The sequence below is a fragment of the Cheilinus undulatus genome, linkage group 4 (assembly GCF_018320785.1).
Source record: "Cheilinus undulatus linkage group 4, ASM1832078v1, whole genome shotgun sequence".
In the NCBI taxonomy this organism is placed as follows: domain Eukaryota; kingdom Metazoa; phylum Chordata; class Actinopteri; order Labriformes; family Labridae; genus Cheilinus; species Cheilinus undulatus.
The window spans coordinates 25,051,483-25,077,684 of record NC_054868.1 but is presented as its reverse complement, the minus strand read 5'-3'; the positions used below and the strand labels follow the sequence as shown (position 1 = coordinate 25,077,684).

The 26,202-nt window shown below is 39.4% G+C and overlaps 1 protein-coding gene across 4 annotated transcripts in view; it reads right to left on the bottom strand.

Moving 5' to 3' along the window:
• LOC121508069 (myosin-10-like) overlaps nt 1-26,202 on the bottom strand; it is an 88,589-nt gene that overhangs the window by 43,330 nt on the left and 19,057 nt on the right. For all 4 annotated transcript variants that reach the window (XM_041784568.1, XM_041784570.1, XM_041784569.1 and 1 more), the window contains exon 4: nt 2,964-2,991. In XM_041784568.1, coding sequence (XP_041640502.1) covers nt 2,964-2,991 — 28 coding nt within the window. The remainder of the gene's footprint in view (nt 1-2,963; nt 2,992-26,202) is intronic.

Below are 26,202 nucleotides of genomic sequence, written 5' to 3'. Positions count from 1 at the left end.
TTTTTAAATTTTCTGTACATCCAATGATACTAAAAGGTACAGGTCTTTAAGCATTAAAACCTACAAAATATGCATTAAACCCACCATGCATGTGTCCCACTTTTGATAAATAACAACTTACTATAAACAACAAACTTGTGTTTTAACGGGGAACTGCTCCATCAGATTTTGTACTGCCTTCTGCTCTCATTAAATCCAGCAGGTGTTTTCATAAAGAGCACTTTTATGGACACAGCAGTTGGATAATTTGTGATATCTTAAAGCGGTTACTGCAGTACATTAATGCATTGGCAGCACTGTGTTGTAATTAATACCAAAAAGTTTCTGCAAAGAGCAAAGAAGCTTCAGGCACAAACTGTCAGAGGAAGTGCTGGATAAAAATCACATAAAGATCACAGTTTTGATTTATTTGATTTTAAATTGATTCAAAATGTTCAAAAATCCCTATTTTTCCATGTTCTTCATTTCATCCATACTTTCAACAGCAGGCAGTCTGAGCACAGCAAACCCTGCTGCTGAAATTTTCCTCTGTGTAGTTTCTTGATCTTTTGGCATGTAGGGCAGATGTCAGTGCTTGGTAGTTCCTAAACAGCAAACATTAGCATCATTAGCTCTCAGCATCTGGCATACAGACGTACTGCTTGAGTCTATGGAGTTGTGAGACACTCAGCTGGTCTTGTTTTCACTACAGGACAGTGGTAAGACACACTGTAACTACTGCAATCCCAGGTACTGAGGAAGGATGACCCAAAGTAGTCTATCTGCCAAGTCTGCGATCAATTGAACTTTTACCTTGATTCTGAATAATGAACAATTAGTCCACCCCCAACCACCAACTCTGAAAATATTTGTGTAATTTTTAAATGAATAACTGAAAGGAACATGTAAAGATTAACAATTTATGGTTATTTATTGAAACAACTAAAAATCAAAACAAACATCAGCTGAAATGGATTTTTTTTTTGTAAAAAGTCAAGTTTATCAAGAAAATAGAAAATAAACAACTTGTAATTCTTGCCAACAAAATAATTTATTTTATACTGTTGGATATAAAGTAGAAAATAACTTTGCTGCTCTCGTTGCACAGTGAACTCTGTTTTCGAGTTTTAGTGGACTGGGTGGGATGGTGTCACATGACTAAGACTTCTTCTTCTCTTGGGTTGGTATTACTGCGGTTTTAAACATTTTGCAATACACACAGGGTATTGCATTATCATATATTGCGATATATTGTTATTTATACTATTTTTTTAGCTGTTTAGCTGATTTAGCATTAGCCTTTTATTGTACAACCACAGTATCCTATTTTCATACGGCACTCCTTGTCAACTCCATGTGTCATGTCCATGTTGTTTGTGCCCTGCTTGCATTCCTGATGTCCTTTCCCTGGTGTGAGAGGTCACATGACATTTTAGTCACACACCTATTTGAAGCTCAAATAGAAAATAGTCATTGTGGTATGTCTTAATGTAACTGCAAGAACTGAAATAAGTAAATCATCAGTTTATCCACCAATCTCACTCATACATGGTTGGTATAGTGGTGCAGGAATGAGTCCTAAAACACAGAAGCATTTTAGCACTCCCCTCGCCTGAAAGTCTGGGATAGAGTTTTCTGTTAAATGCCTGAAATAAGGTTTGTGGTGAACCCAGGCTCAAGAGATTTGTACGTTTTTTTCAAACACAAAATACATCTGAAAAGTGCCCCCCATTTGAATTTCATAGCTTTTCATATTCTAATAAAGGCGGTTGCTAAAGAGCAGCTAACTAGGACAACAGCGTTTGTCGAGACAATATATGTTATCACCCTGAGCGTGACTACTGAGCCTGTCGCTCACTCGTATCCTCAAGTGATGATGTTAAATTCAGTCGACTGTGTTGTAGTTCAATATAGCATGACATTAGCTTTTTACTTTTATCAATGATACTTCTGGACCAAATATGATGCTTCTATCATTAATCTATGAAAATTACCTTCATGAGCGAAACATGTAAGTTTCATAAACTTTTATTGGAAACAGATCTTATTTTCAGCAATGATACAAAAACCCACTGAAAAATCCCACAGGCTCGCTGCAGAGGGAACCCATGCTACGCTAACTTCTGGGGTGTGCCTACAAAATTACATCATGACTGAACCGCTATTGGCAGCTATTAGAAAACTTTAGTAGGCTATGGTTCTCCCCTTTCCCAAATATCCCCAAGCATTGCCAAATCCCTCAGTTCAACACCAAACCATCACAGAGCGTAAGCAACTGATGCATTTAGAGTTCAACATTATAACCTGAAAATTGGAATCGTTGCCCCCCTGCTCTCCTCTGACTCAAACAGGACAGCTTTGCTTGAAGTAGTATTACATTAAAATGAATTACTTATAAATTGTGTCAAACAAGTTATTGTGAGTCTGTGAATTAAAAGAGAAGGCCGAAATCACATGAGCACATCTCCCATCAACCAGTGTAAGACCATGAGCTGCTGGATTTGATAACCTCGCTGGCATTTTTTTTTTTTTTTGCAGGCATTCCTGTCACCTGTAGGCACTTGTCACTGAGACGACGCCAGAGGGCTGCGAGGCAGAAATGTCACACATTTTTCTGACACACATTTCCCACTTTCCTGTTTGAGTAGTAACAGCCTGGTTAGTGACATGGGCATGCCCAGTTTAATACAACTGTCAAAGCCTTGGGGCAGCTGGTTCACTTTCACTGTGACTGAATACATTGAACAGTGGAATTACTGGAAAAATATGTAATTGTCACTTTGGCTTTTATTAACTCACATACAATGGAAAATAACAACACAGAGTAGATGGGTTTATTTGAAGAAGAGGGTATATCATGAAAAAAATTAAGGAGAAAAAGGTATTTATAAATGTTATTGCTCAAACATCTTTGATAAATGACAATCATAATTGAAAACATAAAATAATGTTCATGCTGTAGTGGACTCAGCCTTTGTACTCACGTGCAAAGAATGGATTGGTCCTCTCGATCTGTGGGAGACAAGCAGAAGGGGGAGAAGGGAGCTTAAGTCAGCAGTCTGTATTTGAACCATTCTCTGCTGTGCTATCACACATTTGATTGACAACTTCATCACCAAACACCGAGCCAAGATTAAGGTCTTATCAGCAAATTGTGGGTTAGAGGTTCAGAGGCAAGCTTAGTGTGTGTGCGTGTGTGTGTGTGAGTATGAGCTTCCCATCAAATGTTTAAATATGTTTTCACAGCCACAGATCGGATTTTATCAGAAAAATAAAATGACTTTTATCAAGGTGCATTTTTCAATTTGCTAGAGCTATACAGCATATCTAACACAGGTATTTCCTGGAATGCAATGTCCGAAATGTCAGAAAAGCATCACTGTGAAGTCAGCTGACTGCAATGGAGCGATAAAGGGACTGAATGTCAGTTTCATTGTGCTAATACTTTAAAAAACTCAGCCATAGTCTTAGTGTTGTAACCCACTGGTTTCTAATGAGGCATTTTGAAGCCAATTGGTGGTGGTTTACTTGTTCAAAATACTGTTGACCTCATGTTAAATCAATCTAGCAACAGGCAAAAAAGTGGAGTGGAGGTGGGCCTTTAGCCTCCCAGCAAAAACCTACACTGCTCCCACCTATCAGTCAAACCAGCCATGTTCTACAGTTGAGTTAGAAGTTGAAGTTCTGCCCACATCAGTACAAGTTGAAGGGGTGTAAATCACCAGTTTCATTCCGATATGATACGATATCGATATTTTGGAATATATTTTCCAATTATCACAAAATCTGCCACAATATGATTTCAGTATAAAGAGAACAGCTGTCCTGCCTGAACCATGTTAAGTTTGGACAGCTTATATTTACATGATAAACTGAACGTGAGACAGCAAAACAAAACCAGTGTATAAAAGGAGACATGCAGCAGCGGACTTTTCCTACTCTGTTTGTTTGGAGTCTGCTGTAGACAGCACTTGCCCTACCTGAGCCAGAGTGAGTTGAGTGTTTTTTATCCATGAACCATCTCATACAGCAGTTGTGTTTGGTAAAGATGTAGTTGTTGTCGGCAAACTAAGGGAAGAGACCCGTCCTGCCGTATTGTCTGTCTGAAATATGTCCACACAGTCGAGAGAGGAGAGAATATCTCTTTCCCTAAACTGCAAAACTTTAAGCCACAGGCACTAGTTAGCTAGCATGCAACTAGCTTTTAGAGAATGCTGTCAACAGGCATGCAGGGGAAATTCAAAATAAAAGCCTAGCTTGAAGCATCAGTGTAGATCAATGTTTTGATTTTCCATTAATCTGACTGAGTAATCATGCTAAATGCAAAATAATCATGACAATGATTTTTGTCATGACTGAGCATCCCTACTGCTGACAGTACTGATATACTTTGAATGGAGAATTTAACTCAGGCCTAAAGTAAGGAACTACTTTGCGACTACTACCTCTGGCTAACATTTTAGCACAGAGGAGAGACAGACCATCTGACAGCTTTTCATCCGTCTTTATAGAGTAAAGCCTTAGCATTCAAAGGTTGTTGATATTATGACCCCCCTTACAGACATGTGTTACTCAGTGCTTGCCAAAACCATCATTAGCTTGTTAATCAAAGCTTGTTGTCATGTCGGCCCTTATTCTCTGACACACACAGTTGCTCCTCTCATCCTGTGCCTGCAGCACACACGTCTCGTCTCTCCTAATTTCTGACAGTCATAAAACTATCGAAAAATAAGTGAAGGTTAAGTTTATCAGCTGTCTGCATGACGTAAACAGCTCCACATCACCATGGGAGACGCAAAAAAATTTCGGCATGAGTAAGTGACAAAGAAATTTGTTGCTAACACATTTAATTATCAGTTATTATCAACTTCATCAACTCGTGTTGAAGCCTTACTCATGTTACACTCCAAAAAATACCCCAGAGTTTAGGGGGGGCGCCCCCCTAATAGAATGGTAGGGGAAACACTGCTTGTGCAGTTCTATGTTCCCTATTCAGTTTTACAGTGCAGGAACTTCTTCTACAGTTCTGTCAATGCAATGATGATTCTCTTGCATTTCAAGTCTTTATTTTTACATTTTAAACAAAATCTGAATTAAGGTAATAGTATGTTCATTTCTACAGCCAGTGATTGTGAAAGCACAGCACCCTCTCAGATTCACTCTGAATCCACTCTCATTAATTACAGTTAGGCCAATGATGCCAATATGCAGCTCTTTTAGAGAAAAGAGTCATTCAATCTAAATTTCCCCCATGGACAAACATGGGCAGAAAGTCTCTGTGCTCCAAGGCTAGACTTGAATGAAGTTACTTTAGCTCAAACAATATCTATTTAAATTGCAATCTACTGATTTCTTTTTGTAAAAAGAAAAAAAAAAGCTTTCTAAAATCACAAGCGAGACAAGTAGAATTGAATGTTTAACTAAAAATATCAACCACCCAGAAAAACAGCAGAAATTGTGATACATTTCCTTTTTGGTTTAAAAATGTTAATGCATGCTATGCTGAAGGCAATTAGCACTGTGGTCATGAGATTAAAAAAATAATGTTGACTGTGTCCTCATTTCCTTCCAGAGTATTCCAGTTAAGAGGGTCTTGTGAGCTGGGAGGGAGAAAAATCGGAGTCATTTCGCAGCCCCTAAGGGGGAAGTAACAGTGATGCTGATGTCATGGGAAAAAAGTCATTTGTTTTCCCGTCAATGTCCCCCTCAGGACCAGGGCCACCTGTTCAGTCACATGTCTGTCTGAGTAACAAGAAGTCTGAAGATTAGATAAAAGTTACCAGATTCTCTTCACAGGCCCTGACATTCAACATGTCTCTATCTGTGAGAACTGTATGATTGATTTATTTAGCAAAAAAAGGAAAGTGTGATATGCGCTCATGTAAACTATGGAAGAGGATTAGGGCCACGGGTGGAGGAAAAAAAAAGGAGTATTTTGAGATTAAAGTAGAAATGACTAGATTAAAGTCAAAATGTCAAGAATAAAGTCAAAATTTCAAAACTAATGTTGAAATTCAATTTTGAGATTACAGTCAAACTGTTGAGAAAAAAAGGGCAAATTTCAAGAATAAAATTGAAATACAATTTTGAGAAAACAGTTGAAACATATTATCACTAACAGCAGATCTTAGACACTGTGTTTCTGAGCTAAAAGAGAAAGAATCCCTGTTGTTAAATCCAATTCTGAAGTATAGTTTCACATAGATAGATAGATAGATAGATAGATAGATAGACAGATAGATAGATAGATAGATAGATTATTGTCATTGCATAGTAAAAACTCAACAAAATTTAATTTGGCAGTCTCCTCTGTAAGCAGCAAACACAGAACTCCAAGCGGTGGTTAGATATCCGCTGCTCCACATTGTCCATCCCGCTGGCGAGGGAGTGGGCACTCACAAGAATGATGCTCAGTATGGCAGGTTTGTGTGGGGCCGCTGTTAGCCTAGCCTGCAGCCCTGTTTGTTCGGCACGCTTCTGCCTTCATCAACGTTCATTGATACGAGGCATTTTGTAGAGATAGTCTGGATTCATAGTTTGTTATTGTCTTAACTAATTACACAGTAAAAAGAGGGACATAATAGCGCTTGTCTCTCTTCCTTTTCCTTTTCCTCTCTGTCTGATCACCTGTAGATATGCACAAGTGACAGACTTGACCTGGATATGTAATGGGAGAGCAAAGGGAGATTGATCACTTATTGATCATCATCATATTTTCGCTGCTGCTGTCATGCAGCACTTCATGTTTTGGCATGATGGTACCTTTATATAGTTTACTGATATTCCAGACAAATGCATGATTACACAGTATGAAACAACCGTAATAAGTCATAAGGGTCTGCATATTTAATGGCCAATAGTTTTTCATTCATACAAAACAAAATCCAAAAATGAGGTGTTTGCTCATTATTATTATGAAACAAAATAAGAAATGAAGTATTTTTTCTTTTTTGTTTTAATAAGAAAAAGGTCAAAGGAAAAAAGTTGATTATCCAGTTGTCTTCGCATCTAAAATAATCCCAGCAATTATAATGACTGAGAGTTAATCTCTGTATTTTTTTATCTGTCTATATTCAGTAAAGAATGGGATGTAGAAAATTAAAAAAGATTTCTTGTATAATAATTCAATTAAACTGATACCAAAAGTGAATAACTATTTCTTTTTTGTAATGTCTATTTTATGACTGGGTCATAAAAATAGAACATGAAAAACACATCACAGGCTAAATGTGGTTTTATTTTTTCCTTTGCAGAGAAAATGCCATATTTTTCATTTTGGTTTTCCCATCCTTTAACTATTATGGCATTTCAAAAAGTTGACAATGGCCATTAATACACAGACACAGTAAAACCATGTAGTATTTGAGGAGTTGGAACTGAAACAATACGGAATTTGTTACATGCTTTTTGCTCTGTGTTACTGTGTTCAGTAACTGTGATAATGTGGTAATGCTATTTGTCACGATCTAGCAGCTCTATTCTGTACTGCAGACTCTACAAATTGAGGGAACTACAAGTGATGATTGACAAGCATTAAAGACCGCCAACTTTTTTTAATGGCTTTGGGAAAGAAGACATTATATCAAAACTGTGAATTATATATATAGCTGTGTAACAAAACAACAAGCAAACAGCTGCAAGGCAGCAAGAGCTTACAAAAGAATTGTGTTTTGATGTAAAGTGTTACAACAGGCGGAAAATGAAGCACACTGATAGCATATAATCTCTGTGTTCCTCAATCAGTGGGTGCAACCCACTTAATGTCAGAATGATGGGCAATGAAATCCTGCTGAAGTGATCTAATAGAGCAGCACACAAATAAGTCTGTTTTAAAGGAAATGAGAGAGTGAGAGAGAGAAAGAGGGAGAGGGAGATGATCATATAACCATGAGGAAGAGCAGAGCATTTCTGCAGAATGCATTGAGTCAAATCTTTGACAGCCCTTGTTCAGTTTTGTAGGGTTAGTTTGCTGGCACCCTGCTGACACTCTCCTATAGGCTGCAACACCAGCCAACAGGTAAGGAGCCTCTGGAGGTTCCTAAAATTAATGACTAGGTTTATGTACTTTGTTTAAAGAGTTAAATCAATATTAATTAACTACCATTTAATTTTAATGTATTGAAAGCAAAAATGTGACAGGAACCAGTGTTCTAAGTCATGCTGATGACATTTTGACTTAATTAGTAGTGTCGTAAAGATGAAATGATCTAAATTGGATAGGGATGTAAAGATATATTCAGAATCTGCTAAAACTGATACAAATAAAGGGGGATTTAAATTGATACAGAACAATTTGTGTCACGATACACTGTTTGAACAGTAGGGGGTGCTGCCTGCCTTTAACTCTGCTTATTCAAAGTCATAAACTCTCTTCAGCTGACCTGAGAGCAGCAGGTAAAGAAAACAGTCATGGCAGGAGTGGATGAAAACTTTGTGGTAGTGGACATGCCATCCTCTTTAAAGTCAAACACTCAAAGATGCAGACAGTGTTTCAATAAGGTATGGCTGGACCTCTGACTAACACTGCTCATCTAAGTGAGTATGAAATAGTAAATTTTGTGTTGCAAAGTCATTTTCTCTTCGAAACGTACCGGAGGTTCTGTAGTCTGCTATTACATATTGGTAACTTGACAGGGCAAATCATGGAACTCACTGCACACGGTAAATGTTGCCAGGAGGGAAGTTGTATTGGTGCCACATATACAACTGCTTTGACCACATGCCTAATTTGACCACCAAAGTAAAAGGTAAATAGACTTTAGTTTATGTAGCACATTTCTAGTCATCTGACTACTCTAAGCACTTTTACACTGCAGGTCACACCTACCCAATCAGATGCTTTCACACTAATCACTCTACACTCACACATTGATCGCAGAGTTTGCTATGGAGAATTTGTCATTAGTATTAGCTCATCCCATTCAAACCCATCTACACCCATTTACATACCACCGACGAAACAAGTGGGAGTAAACTGGGGTTAAGTGCCTTACTCAAAGACACATCACTGTGGGACTGTACTGGCATGGTGTCTTTAATCTCACGCAACTCAAGTTGACCTTTGACCCTGGGTGTTCCCTAGGTAGCTAGCTGTGATACACAGAGAATCGCCAAAACATCGGTTACAGTTCTCTCCCATAGAATTTAAGTCATGTGGACTAAATGTGAAGGAAGAAACATTCTGCCAGAGGTGAAGGATTCCTAGACTAATGTGCTGACTGCTGGCTAATATGATGGAAGGTTATCTGATTGAGGACGCAGCTGGATGGCTCATCTGGGACGACCTGGGTTTCATGGCTTGACCAGAAACTTCCTGCAGTTCAGTACTATAACAAGGGAATTGGCCTCACACTCATGCTTGCAAGTGCACGTGCACTCACACACACACATACAAAATCTTCTCCTTCAGGATTCCAAGAGCTATCACGTCAACTTCTGCTCTGTGCATGACAGCACCCACATGCAAACACGATCCCCCATCAAAGCCCCACCTCTTCCTCATCCCTCTTTACATTCACATCCCTATCTGAGTCTGACACAAACACAATGCCATTCAGAAAGCTCAGCTCTCCTTTATCAGTATGTCTGCAGACACAGTGGAAAGATATCCAATCACTGTTGGCCATGAACACTTCTATTCAACAATTTGCCAGGGCTGCTGCAACCTTAACAACTCCAGACTGTAAGGTGCTGATTACTGGCAGAGGACTGTGTATTTCTGCAACAACTGTTCAAACAGTGGCTGTTATTTCTGCAACATCTTGAAGATCATAAGAGCTGTTTTGTGGGTTTCGCATGATTAAAGATGTTCTTGCCAGCTTCACATGACTCTATTGTGTCAGGAAGGCAGTGTAGATTCCTCAAGTAAATTTAATCACATTTATCAAATTAAAAGCTCAAAATCTGAATATCATTTAAATACATTATCCAGAGCTTGATGGTGCAAAGAATGACACATTATAAAATATTAATATAATAGTATTTATGCAAATTATTTTCGGAGGGTTTACAAATACTTAGTCATATAGAAAAGTATCTGTCACATAGCAGTGGTAAATGAGTAGTCTTAAACACTGCTGACAGTAAAGGATTTGAGGATGTCTTGAGGCTTTGACATAAACACAGCAGCTCTGCATGTGGCATTTCTCCCAGTGAGGAGAGAGGACAAGGGGATGGGAGGGATGGAGGGGGGCGGGCTGATCTCAGTCTCACGACAGTGAGCTCATTGTGAGTCTGTGGCATGCTGAGCCCGAGCCAGTGTCTACCACTGATGGCTAATGCCTGCATTTAGAAGTAGTGATGAAGTGTAAACACTCACCTCAGAAACCAGGCCTGCACACTGATCTAGCAGTTGACTGAGTGTTACAGTAGAAAGAATTTCTCCACAGAAACCGCAGTGAAGTAAACAGATGAAAACATCAGCTGAATCTCCTGACTAATAAAGACACAAGTGCTAAAATGCTGTCTCATTTTCAGAAAAAAATTAGGCTTAGTCTTAATGCTCTCTGTGTATAAAACACATACACAATGTTGCTCAGATACATATGATATGGTAAAGTATTGAAATCATTATATAGCAACTAAAACAATTACCATATTTTAATAAATGAGCATCATTTCATCTATAAAAAATCCTGTCCACAACATTCTTTAGTCATCCACTTAAAACACCATATATTTAACTATAAAAGAAAAAAGCAACATGGATCACACAGCTGAATATTAATTACAAACTAGTGATAGAGGTGGGCGGTAAACCGGTATTAATACCGTCACCGGTAAAATTTTTGCCACGGAATGGATATCTGCAACACTGTCATCACCAGTTTAAATGCCTACGTTGTGTTGTCATGCACGCGCGAGGCATATGCGCTCCCACAGCTGGCGGAGAGAGTGATTTGTGACGGACAGTTCAGGCTGTCTAGTCAATAGCACATTTAGCTCCAGTATTACCCACTCTTGCGTTAAAACTAAGCACGGTTAGCAGGCTAACACACGTTCTTTCCTCTCAAAGTGTGACCGCTGTACCGCAACAAACTGTGCCATCTCTGTCAGCCTGCCTAGGGCTTTAAGACAAGCTGAGTGCTGCTTTGGCTGGTCTCAGTTTGTCGAGAGCCCAGCACTGAAGCTCTTCATCTTACAACGGTTTAAACAACCATTTAAAGGTCTAATTTAACTTTTAACTTTCTTATCTAAGTCCACAGTGAGTCAAAGATCCAGGCTGCGATGTTAAACAAGGTCAGAAAAGCTGCTGTAAACAAAAACTCTCCAGTATGGCTGACAAAGCTAAGATAACGCAATGCTAAACACACTACATCCATCAAGCTCTTCACAATAAAGGTCCGTGGCTGTTATTTTGCAGGTATGCTTTTATTGTGAAGGCCTTCACCAGGAAACATGCTCAAGTCATTTAAGACAAGCTAAGTGCTGCTTTGGCTGGTCTCAGTTTGTCGAGAGCCCAGCACTGAAGCTCTTCATCTTACAACGGTTTAAACAACCGTTTAAAGGTCTAATTTAGCAGCTTAACATACCTCATCAGGATAGAGATGACATTTGAAACTTGGAGTGCAGTTAGACAGAAGTAAACCTCAGAGACACACAAGAAAACATTTTTTCTGTGTTCCTATGCTTAGACATAAATTCAGTATGCCATCAAAGGCTTGTTTTAAGGGAAGAAGGGGGTTAATAACACTTGAATTTGGGTTTAAAAGCATTATCACTTTTTAATTTTGTAATACCGTGATATAATACCGTTACTGTCAAAGGCAAGAAAAATACCGTGATATGATTTTTAGGCCACATTGCCCAGGCCTAACTAGTGATGCACTTTTCAGCTGAGTAGCTGCTTCCCAGATGACTTAATACTCAGGTTGATTAGATGTCTGGTTAGACTGAAGCTAGGGGCACCCTGAACATGCTGACACGAAGCGCTTAAGCCGGCCACACAACTTTTTAATCTGAAACAATTTTAAAACCGTGGGAGAGAGACTTCAGGAAAATTTCCAAAAATTTTTCATCTTTAATTCTCTGAACGGACACACTAGACGACTCAGCCAGATTGTCATATCACTGGAGACCACACACCTGCCAACCTGCCTATGACCTTGCATGATCATGTGACTTCAGAAAAAAACACGGATGTCTGTCGATACCGTCTTGTTGTTTCTCCACAACAGAGTGTCCTGGCATGTGTTACAGGTGCAGCAACAATCATGAAACAAGGGAAACACTCAGGACGAAATCCTGGCTGGAATTAATGTACCGTTGTGTTCGTGGTTGTGAGCGGTGATTTGCTACCCAGTCTGCTCGCTCTCATTGGTTGTTGTGGGTACTCCGTCAGCAGCACTACGACCTAGAATTGTAAATATCAGACATGTTTGATATTTATGATTTAGGGTTTAGGAGGCTACGACGCAATTTTGAGCAGTAAATTAATCGTGTTGACACCACACACATGCAGACTACCCAGACAGATAATCATCTGCGATGAGACGCCAGTCTGTATATGCCCCCACGATCGTCAGGGAAGGCAAATCTTGCCCCAAATCGGGCTTAAAATCCTGTAAAGTGTGGCCGGCCTTAAGCTAATAGAAGAGTGAGTCTGTTCCAGCCAAGACTGGAGCAACAGGGAGGTGTCAATCAAGCACAATGGATACACCCCCACACAGTCATTAGAAGAGGTTTAATCAGACAACATAACTGGAAACACCTGTGAAGCCAACTTGTTTCGTTTCTTTGCTAATGCATCCTTCATACACATACCTAAATTACTGCCATCGCTGTTTTTAATTTCTGCCTTTTAAATTATATTCTAACTAAAACTACTGCCAGGCAGATATATGCCACTGTACCACTGCTGCACAGTGAGAGTTAATTGTGGGTCAAGAAAAAGGGCTGGGGGTGTTTTTGACTTTGTACTTCCAAATGTATTCAGATCATCCTTGAGTCAGAGTGGACATTACTGCAAAGTAGGGGTCAACTGATTATTGGTCTGGCTGACCGGCGTCAACATTTGGCATTTTGCCAGTGATTGTAACAGCATTTTATTCTACTGATCTCAACTCTGTTTCAGCTCTCTTTCACTCATACTTTTACTCATCTGATTGGCACAGTTGAGGATAAAATTATTAGCCCCCCCCCCCGTGAAATTTTAAGTTTTTTTCAAGATTCACCCAAGTGTTTTTTGTTTTTATTTTTAATCAGAGAAAGGAATCTTCAACATAGCATTTCTGAACATACTAGTTATCTTTTGAAGGCATTAATCATTTTTATTTGTATACAACAGCATAACTTTTTCAGAAAAGGCAAAAATGAAATAAGTTTGCAATGCTCAAAGCTTGTAAAATCAAGTTAAAACCAAGGGTTCTTTCCCAGTTTACACACTATATTTAAGCCTCAGAAAGGGTTTAAGCTGCCACTTGAAAAGGCACCATGCCAAAAACAAAAGAAATCTTATTGTGTTCATATGCAACAGACAGACACAGTCTGAGTGGACGTCTTAGAAAGACTGGCATACATCCACTTAAGGCTAGGCAAGATATTGAGTATACTTGATGTATCCTGGTTTTTGCCACGCACAATGTATAAAATGACTATAACGTAAACATCGAGTATAAATTATTTGGAAGTTTTGAGCCGTCAGTGTGAATTTCTCACTGGAGTTGCGCTTCTCCCATTGTCCCAGAGAGCAGTAGAGAGCTCTCTCTCTGCCCTGCCCATCCAGAAAACTTCTCCGCACATGCGCGCTTTTGTATCAGTGGCGAGAGAAGCAAGGGAGAGGAAGATAGCAGAGCAGCGTAGTGGTGAGTTAGCTGCGTTCAGAGACGGACAACAAGAAACAGCGCTTTGTCTGTCATCCAGCAGTCATTCAACTTTGAAAAGGAAGAGGTTGAACTACTGCTGGGGGATTATTTGAAAAATAAAACTGACATTGAGAACCAATAACTGACATAAACCTGCCGTGTCGGTTATCTTGGTTTTGTCCCCTAGTAAGTCCCTCTATTAATGCACCATAGAAGCACACTACGTGAGAGGCAGTCATGTGACACCACCCCATCCAATGCTAAGCGCTAGGTGAGGTGAATCTCAAAACTGCGGGGTGGTGAGGGGGGGGCTCATTTTGAGCGTTTCTCTCTCTCCCTCTGCACATCAGGCCAGTGGCTGTATGATACATATGATCAGGGCAATAAGTATACAGCGTTGACCAAACATAATCATATCTGGGCGTCACACATTTGCAACTTAACCCCAAAAATATCTAGTTATGGAGATCGGTGCCATCTGTGATCAGTCAGTAAGTGCGCAGTGGTCGCTTGCTCTGCCTCTCTGTCCACAGAGACTTTCATCATGTCTCTCCTGTAAGTGTACCTCTCCTGTTAAACATCAACTTCTGCCATTCCTTAATTTGTGAATGTATGATGAAACTCTGTTAAGTTACCGCGCTGGTTCTGATCGTGAATTAATAAACATCAAACTTCCTCGCGCAGATCAGCTGTTTTAAATCAACTCACAGGTGAAAACAAATAATGACAGCATTCATTGAAAGGTGATTTAATATAAAAAGGCAACAGATAATAACACTAAAGTGAAACACAAACACAGAGGGAGAAAGTAAGCAAAACTGGTAAGCTGCTGTGTGTGTAGCCAAGGAAGATGCCTATGAAGGGGTCGGGTACAGGGGGGAGGTAAGACGAGTTTATGTTAGTTTAATTTTGTGAAAAACACCAAAAAAAACAGATAGCATTAATTGAGCTATGATTAAAATAATTAACCCTCTGTGATCACAGTATTTTAATAATAGACACAGATTAAAATGTAAAACATTATCTTTATTATTGCAACAAGGAATATGATCATTAAAAGGAATGATCATTTTTGTGACTTTTTGTTTTTTTAGGAAAAGTTAGTTTTTCTAAAAAACAACAGTCTGTGGTAGTTTTTGGTATATTATCCTTGTTGAGGCTCAATTGTAACTCAGTCAATGTCAGTAACTAATTTCAATGACAGTTTTTAAGGAAAAAAAATCAGTTTCCTCTTAAATCTTTATCAGGAGGTAAAACCAGGAAAATTCATTTGAAAAAGACCAGTCAAACTGGAAGCAGCACCACTGGTTTAATTACTACAAGGGCACAAAACTGTTTAAAGAGAACAGTATTTTATAGATTAAGCCTCATAATTTTGTTGTGAAAGGACACAAAATTGATGCATTAAGCTTTAAAATATACAAAATTTCAGTTATTTGTTTTAAAATAATACAAATATTTACAGCACAAACCTTGTCTGAGGTGGAATAACTGTTCAATAACCGTAATCAAGGAAAAGAGTTCAATTAATCGTAATTATGATTTTTGCAATAATTGCCCAGCCCTAGGTCAAACTCACAAGGTATTTGTTAAAATACGCCGCAAGATGACAGCACGTTGCTAAAGACATGAGCCCAGTGATGTTGAAAAGCCAGGATTTAAAAATATCATAAAGACACTCCACCCAGAATATGTGATTTGCCTGGGTGCAAACTTTTTGCTGAAAACTCCCTACCAGAGTTATACATGTTCGAGAGAAGACGGCCCAGCAACGGAAAATGTGATCCACTTCTCTACAACTATGGAGCCTTATCTCAGTCTAACAGTTCAAAACACTGACAAGGTGGGGTTAAAATATTCCCGCCTCCAGACGACCATTCTTCCAGAAGCACATTTGTGAAGTCCCACACTGATGTTGGATGAGAAGACCTGGCTCTCAGTCTCTGCTTTAATTCATCCCAAAGGTGTTCTACCGGGTTGAGGTCAGGACTCTGTGCAGGCCAGTCAAGTTCATCCACACCAAACTCTCTCATCCATGTCTTTATGGACCTTGCTTTGTGCACTGGTGCACAGTCATGTTGGAACAGGAAGGGGCCATCCCCAAACTGTTCCCACAAAGTTGGGAGCATGGAATTGTCCAAAATCTCTTGGTAGGCTGAAGCACTCAGAGTTCATTCAGAGTACTGTTCTCCTGGCAACCGCCAAACCCAGACTTGTCTATCAGATTGCCAGATGGAGAAGCACGATACGTCACTCCAGAGTACTCTTCTCCATCGCTCTAGAGTCCAGTGGCTACATGCTTTACACCACTGCATCCAACGCTTTGCATTGCACTCGGTGATGTATGGCTTGGATGCAGCTGCTCGGCCATGGAAACCCATTCCATGAAGCTCTCTATGCACTGTTCTTGAGCTAATCTGAAGGCCACATGAAGTTTGGAGGTCTGTAGTGATTGACTCTGCAGAAAGTTGGCGACCTCTGCGCACTATGCGCCTCAGCATCCGCTGACCCCCCCAGTCATTTAACGTGGTCTACCAGCTGGTGACTGAGTTGCCGTCATTCCCAGTCGCTTCCACTGTGTTATAAAACCACTGACAGTTGACTGTGGAATATTTAGGAGTGAGGAAATTTCATGACTGGACCTGTTGCCCAGGTGGCATCCTATCACAGTACCACGCTGGAATTCACTGAGCTCCTGAGAGCGACCCTTCTTTCACAAATGTTTGTAGAAACAGTCTGCATGCCTAGGTGCTTGATTTTATACACCTGTGGCCATGAAAGTGACTGTAACACCTGATTTCAATTCTTTGTATGGGTGAGTGAATACTTTTGGCAATATAGTGTATCAGCAGCCTGCAGGCTCTTACTGGTGATGTGAGCTGATGGTACCATTAACTGGTTTCATGTTAAGCCCAAAACACAGAAGGTATAACTGAGCAACTTAATCCAACCTCTTTGAACTCTGCACCTGGCTTTATGCCCAGATTGTGCTGTGTAAATAAATCGCAATATCAAGTTTTGTCTCTCATCTTCCACACTTTTAAGAAAAGTTATTTACTATGGACAAAAAGGGACTGGAAACATTCACAGAAGTTTCAGTCAAAAATATTTTTAAAAGTCAAAGCAGTCAGTCATTTTAACCATCCATTTCAGGGCCTCTGCTGTAGGCATAAACAGCAGAGCTGAGATTTCAGCTAAAGACTGAGAGATGGAAACAAATGCAGATTGGATCCAAAATATTTGGTTTCCAAAGGGGAGCAGAAGAAGGAAAGCCTGTACTGAAAACCAGTAAGGAGTATAACTGTGTTTGACCAACACTGACAACTGATTTAGATTTTATTCCAGGTATTCATGCCAATTGAATAATAAAAATTCGGCTAAAAACTTGTAAAGGAAATCTGTTATTATTCAAATACAGCAGGTGTAAAATAAATCAGTGGTGACAGGCACTGTGGAAGCCAATGGAAACTCATAGAGCACCAAAAGGAAAATAAGGCATACCAAAGCTGATATGTTTAAGAGGGAAAAGAGTAACAAGAGTGACAGGGAAGAAATAAATCTTCTCTTGCTCATATTATTTTATAATGATTCTCTATCTTTCTCCAAGTTCCTGATGAAAAGAAAAATAACCACATGAAGAAGTTCGACATATCTGGGACCTTAAGAGGCTAACTCATATAAACTGAGGTCTACTGCACATCATTTCATGCTTGGTGATTTCAGCAAGAAGGCATTTCCATAGTAAATCCACGACTGATCCTTTGAGAAGTGTTTGGGGGGGGGGGGGGGGGGTTTGGTTCCAAATTCTGTAACTTCATAGGTACCGACCGAATTCCATTGGTACTCCCGAGTATGATTCAGGTAAAATCAAACAGTACCATGTTTCGGTACCTAACACATCCTTGTGACTGGGATAGAGTGGAAGAGTAGTCAATTTTATATGCTGGACCAGATCGCAGCATTGCACGAACGACAGTAACGACATCAGTAGCAGCTTAATGAATCAACAAAACAAGTATGGCTGATAGGAAGAGGTCGAAGGTATGGCTCCACTTCTCAAAACGCGATGCAATATTAGTGACGTGAAGTGCAAGGCTTATCACAGCAATACTTCTAATCTGAGGAAGCAGCATGATGATTGAGGATTCAGATCAAATCACTGTTTCTCATGTGGATATCAACCATGGAAATACACCAGATAAAGGCATAGGTTGGTTCTCTCAGCCACCTAAAGCCAGGCATACACTGTGCGATTTCAAGCCAACAATATGACAGTCGTGGCAAAATGTCATCTCATACTGTGTGATTGAATTGTTTACGATGCATAACCATTGTGCACGAGTTGTGTGTTCACACTGTACGATCTGACGGTCATGCACAACCTGAGTGCTCACACTGTGTGATTGAAATTGGGACGGACTGCTTCAGAAAGCTTCCTCTTTAAAAAGTCTCACACGCCAAGAGTGAAGTGTTTCCAGTAATATTCTCTCTCTCTTCCCCCTCTATCTGTCCCGCTATCTCTCTCTGTCTCACACACACACACACACACAGCATCACCTCTGTGTCAGCTGCAGGTCCACGGGTAGGAGTATTTCAGGCCCAGTTATTTCCTTTATCATAGCTGGTGTGCATCAGAATGTCATTCTAGCCATTGTCATGGTAATTTAGGACGTCATCTAACAGACAAAGGAAAACAATCCCCCGAAGCTGTTTATTCTGCTCACGTTTCTGCTCTTACTGTGATGTGTCTGGAGTCGACGACCAAAATATCAAACATGCCAGAAATCCTTCCGACCAGTCAGGAGTAGGTCGTCAGGTGGTAGTCGGGCCGTGGTCAGCCTTCGTACCCCCCTGTACAAAGCACGACAAACGACGCCCAAGTTAGATCGGGCGTCGTGCTTAGTGTGAGTGTGTCCTAGAAGTTGCACTCCTTCTCTCCAACTTGGCACAGCTGGTGCCCTATGATGTGCTTTGTCAGGATGGACTGATCCAGAGTGATTTTGAAGGAGTGACAGAGCTGCAGGCATGTCCTCACAGCTTATTTTACAATGTTACAATGTTACAATGTCATTTAGCAGACGCTTTTCTCCAAAGCGACGTACATTTGAGAGCAAGAACAACACAAGCAATGATCTAGACAAGAAGAAACAACATCAGTAAGTGCCATCAAGTGCTTCAGGTTCAATTGGACGCAAGTGCTGCCGTGTAGAGTTTAAGGCAGAGTACCTAAAATATACGTTGTTTATGTAGTTTTTTTTTTTTTTGTTTTTTTGTTTTTTTTTTTTTTTTTGTTTTTTTTTTTGTTTTGTTTTTTTGTTTTTTTTTTGTTTTTAGACAGCAACAATGAATCAAGGAAAATGTGGGATCACTAATTGCCATTCATTAGGCTTCACAACAACTATTTACCAAGCAGAATGAAACCATTTGCCAAATTCTATGAATTTTTGCAGTGAATACAAATAAAACGTATCAGACCCAGTGTGCAAGGTTCAGGTGTGTGATGTTTTGTTGGATTAAGGCTCTTAAATGCTTTTGTGTGGATGGTAGAGATGGGAATCTTCAGGCAGCTCAAGATTCCATTCATAATCGATTATTGATGCACTTGTCTCCATTTGTTTTTTGTTGTTTTTTTTACATTTCTGTTGTTCTCACTGTGTCAAACATAATAAAAAATTGCATTTGTATTTAGAAAAATAGAGATAAATTAAATGTCCACCATCCTCCAATGGAAGATGTGTGTAAACTGGAAATTTACAATTGCACTGAACCACAGGTAGCAGCATCTTTTCCTTGTAACATATCCGAAACATAACAATGTCCCTTTTCACAGATGAACCACTGGTAATCTAAATCTTGCTGTTACACACTGCGTGTCAGAGTTCCACCTTTTTGTTCCTCCTATTCCACAGTGTTAAATATTTAAATTACAAACCATTATTAGACATTTATGAACAGATTCAGAATCTTCCACCTCCAAATCACGATGCATCTAAGAATCGATTATTTCTCCCTCCTCTAGTGGATGGCTGCATGATTGATGAGTGTGGAGTGGGCTCTATTCCTACCTGAGAAAGTTGACATGTTAGTTTTGTTGAAGAACTGCAATACAATGTGCAGTACATGTAGTTCATGTTAGAAGAAGTAGTTTATATACTTTCATTTGTAGTTTTTTATATATTAGTTTGTAAAACTAACTAACTACAACTAACTAAATACATTTATTTATTTAAGTTGACTCCATACTCTATTGTTCATTTGTTTTAAACTTCGGGTGCTTTCACATTAGGCCCAGTTGTTTCAAACCGCAGCACGGCGCAATTCCTTCCCCTCCCCGTTCCCCTGCTGGCTTGCTTTCACACTGGCAACATCGAACCGCGCAGCCTTGGAGGATTTAAAATCACTCTTAAGATGCCAGCAACTTTGCTCTTCATATCTGCACATTTACGTGCAGCTCAGAGGATGAAATGGGCTTGCACTGCGCAGATACAGCAGTCACTGAGGTGACCGGAGACTTTTAATGCCTTTGCATCTCCTCTCACTGACTCCAACTTGAGTTCATCTGCGAGTCACAAAGGACCCTTTATTGACTGGATTCTGATGATTTTCACTCTTTATTGAGGAAAAATGTGAACAAACTGCAGCGCTGTTGAAAGAAGTTTAATTTTTACGATGACGTCATAAAGCTGATAGGACGCTCTGTCCCGAGTACGGTTGCATTCACATCTCATCTGAACCATGCCAGAGTCCACTTGAATCGTGTCCGCTCAAGAGCCCTTGGATCCAGGACCGGGCCCCTAGTGTGAAGGCACCTTTATTCGCCCCCCAAGGACCCAGTGCATGTTTTTCCAAGAGGGGAAATTAGAGGAATAGGATGTAGTGGGGCTGGGTTTTGATTTGTGCAATATGAAGATAACCCACTGGGTAGTTATAGTAGTTTATGTTTTCTACGTTGGAGTAATTTGTAAAAAACACTTATGATATTACATTACAAAAGGTGTTTGATGTTGTTTTGATATATTTGATATTTGATAGTGTTTGGATATTGAGAAATAAATATCTCAAATTCAGGGTTTTGAGGTAATTTTAAAAACGAAATAACATTTATTACTCCATATTTAAACACCAAAGTACTGAAAATGGGTAGTGTTGTGTACTGGTACCAGTTCCCAGGTACTGGGAATCTGTACCATACCGGTTCAAATATGAAAGGTACCCATCCGTACTAACTGGATATTGACACTGAACAATCTTACCCACTAAGACAACAGGCATTGTATCTTTGGTCAGGGCTCACAGATTTTTTTACCCCTTGGATCATTTAAAGGTCAAACAGATGTTACCGGGTACATGTTTTAGTATACTGCATTCCAGTTACAGTTTGGGAATGGATTGGAATCAGATCAAGTTCAGTGGTCTTGGTAGAAAAAAATAGAGCAACCTCATTAAATTACTAAGTCACAGTGATCGTAAAACTTTGACTTATTATCATGTGGCATCTCTAAAAAATGTAAGATATTTAGCTTTGTCTTTTACAAAGAATACCTGATTTCATGAGTACTTAAAATGATCAGTGTGCTCAGGAGGCCGAGGCTCAAGTTCAAAAGGGCATCAAAGTCATTACTGTTTGCTATGGACCTCATTGGTGCAAGGTATGCCTGAGTTTGCTGAAACTGTTAGCTGTTCAGCATAACATTTTCCTGACAGAACAGGTAACAATAAATGGAACATGAGTAAATCATCACCATCATCATCATCATCGTCGTCCTAATTGCATGCTCTTCTTACTATTTATTATTCTGTGTGTCTTCCTTTGTGCTTTGTTTACACCACTCTTGCTGTTGTAAATTAGAAATTTCCCCTTGTGGGTCTAATGAGGGAATATCTTATCTTATCTCATTAAAAAAGTAGTTTAATCTTTTTATCAGTTTTGTTAATGCTGCTGATGGGAGATGAGTCGCTTTATTCATTGCTGATAAAATGGACCAAGACAGTGATTCAGGACACTTTCCCTTAGACGAGATGAATACAGCTGGACTTGACCTTACACCCTGATTAAACAGCAAGAAGTGACTGAAGAATTGGAGGGGCTCTCGCCGTTTTCAGAGGAACAAAAAACTCCTGTTTCATAACCTCACCTCTAGACACTCTCAATGCAGTTGATCCACTTCCAGCACTGGAATGCATCACAACTGCTAAAATGATTGATCCTTTTACACATTTTATTCCAGTGAGCATCAGCATTTTCTTACAACAGATTTACAGATCTGATAAATTTAGCTTCTTGTACGTCAGTGAGTTCACACTGGCAACGCAACGAGGGCAATTATGTAAAGTATCTGGAGCAGTAATCAATGACAGATGTGCAGTGAGTTCTAGTGGTCTGTTACACACCCCGTCTTTGTTTGGTAACACCTCATTTAACCTCCCATCGAGGCTGTGACTGGCTTTACAGCAAGACTGAGGTAATTAACACATCCCTGCCAGGTTTGGACACCCTTCAGCTGTAAATGTGATTTACCAATGTGTTCAGCTTCAAAGGTCATAAATAAGAGGCAACAATCTATCTGTCATACTTGTTCATATGGTAACTAAAGCTACAAATTCTAAATATGGTGTGTAGGAGGTCTGACAATCATCATTGAATCTGATAAAACCATGTGAGATAACTAGGACTAGGCTGGCCAATATGGAGACCTGATCAATAAGGCTATTGCAAAAATCATAATCTCTGTTATAAATTTATTTTTTTTAAATCACAATTAATAATAATGCCTATATGAATGGGCAAAACAGTAATACTGTATCCCATGTTTTTCAAAAATAGTGCATGTTAATTTCATCGAAAACTAGGGCTGCAGACAGCACTGATGGGGCCCTCACACCTTCATGCACCTCAGGCTTTGGTGCACAACGGGCTTGTGGGATAGCTGCTAAATGCATTGTTTTAGAGACATCCTTCAAACACAAAATATCTAAAATTCTCTGATGTGTCACGTCCGTTACAGCCAACATGACAGAATTACACACAGTGTAACAGACTAAAGCATGCCATAAAAGACTGATAAAATGCTGCTGGGGAAAGCCTGTGCCTTCTCCATGAGGAGAATACAGAGTTTATTCAGTTTGTGGATGCGCGCAGACATGCTCGTAGTGCCCCTATTTGTGACTTTGTAACTTTGAGTCACTGCTTCATCATGTCATCCATCAGCTGTTGGCTGTGCATATCATCAATCAGAAGCTTAACATGAGCAGCAAAACGGGTCTGCATGCTGCAGCAGTAAACTTAGCAAAACAAACTCTGTATGAGTGCCATAGAGTAGCTCCAAAAAGCAAGTTATAGCTCCAGTTAAACGCACCTTGTTTGCTGTCTGACAGCAGACAGAGCAGAGAGACACACTCGCTCACAAACACACACACATTAACACACACGCTCATCTGTGCGTCGTATCCAACACTGTCAAAGCTCATATGAGAAAAAAAGACCACAAAACAATAAGATAAATCTATTTCTTTAAATTACAGCAAACGTGTTATTGACAGAAATATTTCTTTTTAGTGTTTTAAATATGGATGTCCTTAAAGAGGATGAGAAATAGTTTGATTTTACTGATGCAGCTCTGTACATTTCAGTCTATTGTAAACAGTGCTTGAAGTACTTTTAAAATAATCCAAATTTTTTATTATTTGTAATCAAGTATAATGTTATACTGTTTTTAATATTATTAAAAATGATTATTGTAATTGTAGGGATTAGTGCATAGTGTAGTAAATTAAAGATTTTTTAGACTGTTAAAATGAAAAGTTTGATTTTGAAGAGCATTAAAATGTACAGTTTGAGACAATGTTAGAAAAAACATAGTCTTTGGAAGCATTGATAGCCTATTCAGTACTTAGTTCAAACATTTTTGAGTAGACCTGAATGCATTGTAAGTATGACTTTCAATTGTATAAAGGACATATTATTATCCACCCATGTATTTCTTTTTCCGAAATTGATAAAAAAGTGTGAAATCTCATCTCGTCTCATCTCGTGACATAAGTGTCTCGTCACATCCCTACCTGAGCCCTATTTCTTCATGGCACCATTGTAACCAACATTGAGTGCATTTGTGTAAATAGTAATTGACATTAAGAGTAATACTTTTTGATTTATGATGTATTAAAATATGCTGTTATTCTTTTGATAGCTACAAGTATGTTATGAATGAACTGGGAATTTGTTTTTTTCCAGTACATGCGAAACATCATGCTGTCTGTCACTGAAGCAATCAGATATAGGCAAAACCTGCTTGTGATGTTTGAGAGAGGGGCAGGTGTGTGTTTGTGAAGTAGATTATGTGGGAAAATTAGAGAAATATGATGCATCTGCATTTGTGCTAATATTTCAAGTGATTTTATTCCTAACTTCAAAAGAAAGAAGAGGGGAAAAAAACACAGTGCTAATCTTAACGGCTGGAAATTCACTTACTACATTAACCAGGTTGTTGAAATGCTCAGGGCCACAGCTGAACAGCAGCTGGCCTCCACTAATCTCCAACCTACAAACCTCCTTTCCTACCACAACACTCTTAATTCTTATACGACCATGACAGAAAATGGGTTGGAGTAGCAGTGCATTAAAAATTACTGACCATGCTTGTTATACTGTCAAACACATTAATGCAGCACTTTGAACAGCTCGAGGGCAGAGGTCACTGCTTTGAGAAATATAATAAATGCAGAAATATGTTGGAATCAACACAACTCTATTAGACAGGTCCCTCTGCCCTGCCCCCCATGTATTTATGTCTACTCATGTAGAAACATGTGTGAAGTGAACAGAGGGTGTGAAGAACAACAAAAAACTAACTGGCCTTAATGACAAGTTTGTAGAGCTCCACTAACTGCAACAGAGCAACTACTAAAACTATGTTTCTGCAATTTACATAATCAGACTTAAGGAAATATGATCATTCAATCAACATGGAAACAAGCACCTTTGAAATACAGCTCAGATAATTTTAGATAAAGAAACAGAGCAATCTTACTGCTGTGCAGTTGTGATTCCTGACTGTAATTCTGTATAAAGACAATGACGGGATCATCAAGCTACTTGTTGACGTATCCTGAACTTCCCTCTGTGTATAAACATGTGGAAAGAAAAGGCTAAAAGGACTGACAGGACTGTCCAGTTTGTCACCACCCCCACTGGTCGGCCCTTGCAATAACACAAAGGACCTATTGTTGAGCACAATGGGGTCACCCTCTCTGTTCTTGCTGGTCTGATCCCAGTAAGTCACTGCTCATAGAGCTTGGACTGTTGCCATCTAACAGGGAAGGATCTTTGAAGACATCATTCTGAGTGGACAGCCTTTGCTTAGAAATACAAAGGTCTAATATGAATTAAAACCTAATTAATGGCCACTTTTACTAAAAAAGGAACTCCACATGAGTAAAGTGGTAAGATATGGGAAATTTAAAAAGTCAGCTGAGGCACTGGCTGTACTTGTATGGCTTAATTTGAGACAGGTATTTTTATAGCTTGGCAATCAAAGATACTGAATGTGCTGCAGGCCCTTAGGTGAAACTGTTTTTTATGCTGTACAGGCATTAGGTACTTGGCATTCTTTAGGACCAGGCACCATTTGCAAGAGTGTCTGTATGAAATGTATGCAATATAATTAACAGGAAGGCAAGTGATACATGGGTTTTCTACAAATTTTCATGTTAATCTCTGTTAATTTCTCAGTACATTTACATGCATAATAAAATTGCAGGGTTTTGCTGCATGTAAACTTCTGAGGCAGCCACTTCCAGAAAATTTCATGCTGCCCCCAGCTCATGGAAACTGTTTATTTCTGACAAGCACATCACTGGGTGGATGTCATTTTCAATGCCGATTGCGGTATTACGCCAATGTGGCAGTGCTGTATCAGCAAAGGTGCACCTGGAGTCGCTGTCAAATCTGCCAAAGAAGCAGAAAAGAAGAACCGCGAGTTTCCTGGCCACAATCTAATCTCCCATGCCATAGTCTCATTCCCCACATTTAAGTAACATTTTCATAAGGTCTATGCTGTAGGCTGATCGAATTTTAATGGATGCATCTCTGGTTTAAGTATTACAAGAGCACGAAATTGTTTAAGGAGAAAAACCTTTTCATAGATGAAGCCTCTTAATTTTGCTCTTAAAGTGCACTAGATAGATGTTATTAACTTTAAAATGTACACATTTCTGTCATGGGGGAGCATGCCTCTGGACCCCCCTATAAGTTTGCAGTCCCCCAGCCAAAGTCTCCTATAATCCTATGAGAAACACTGTACTAGAATACAAAATACTTTCCTTGCAAAAAGTGTTTGAGCCAGCTGAGAGAGCAGTACAGACGCACATATGTGTGCATGATCAGAATGGTACCACCTTTGCCTCAATATGAGCTAGGAAAAAC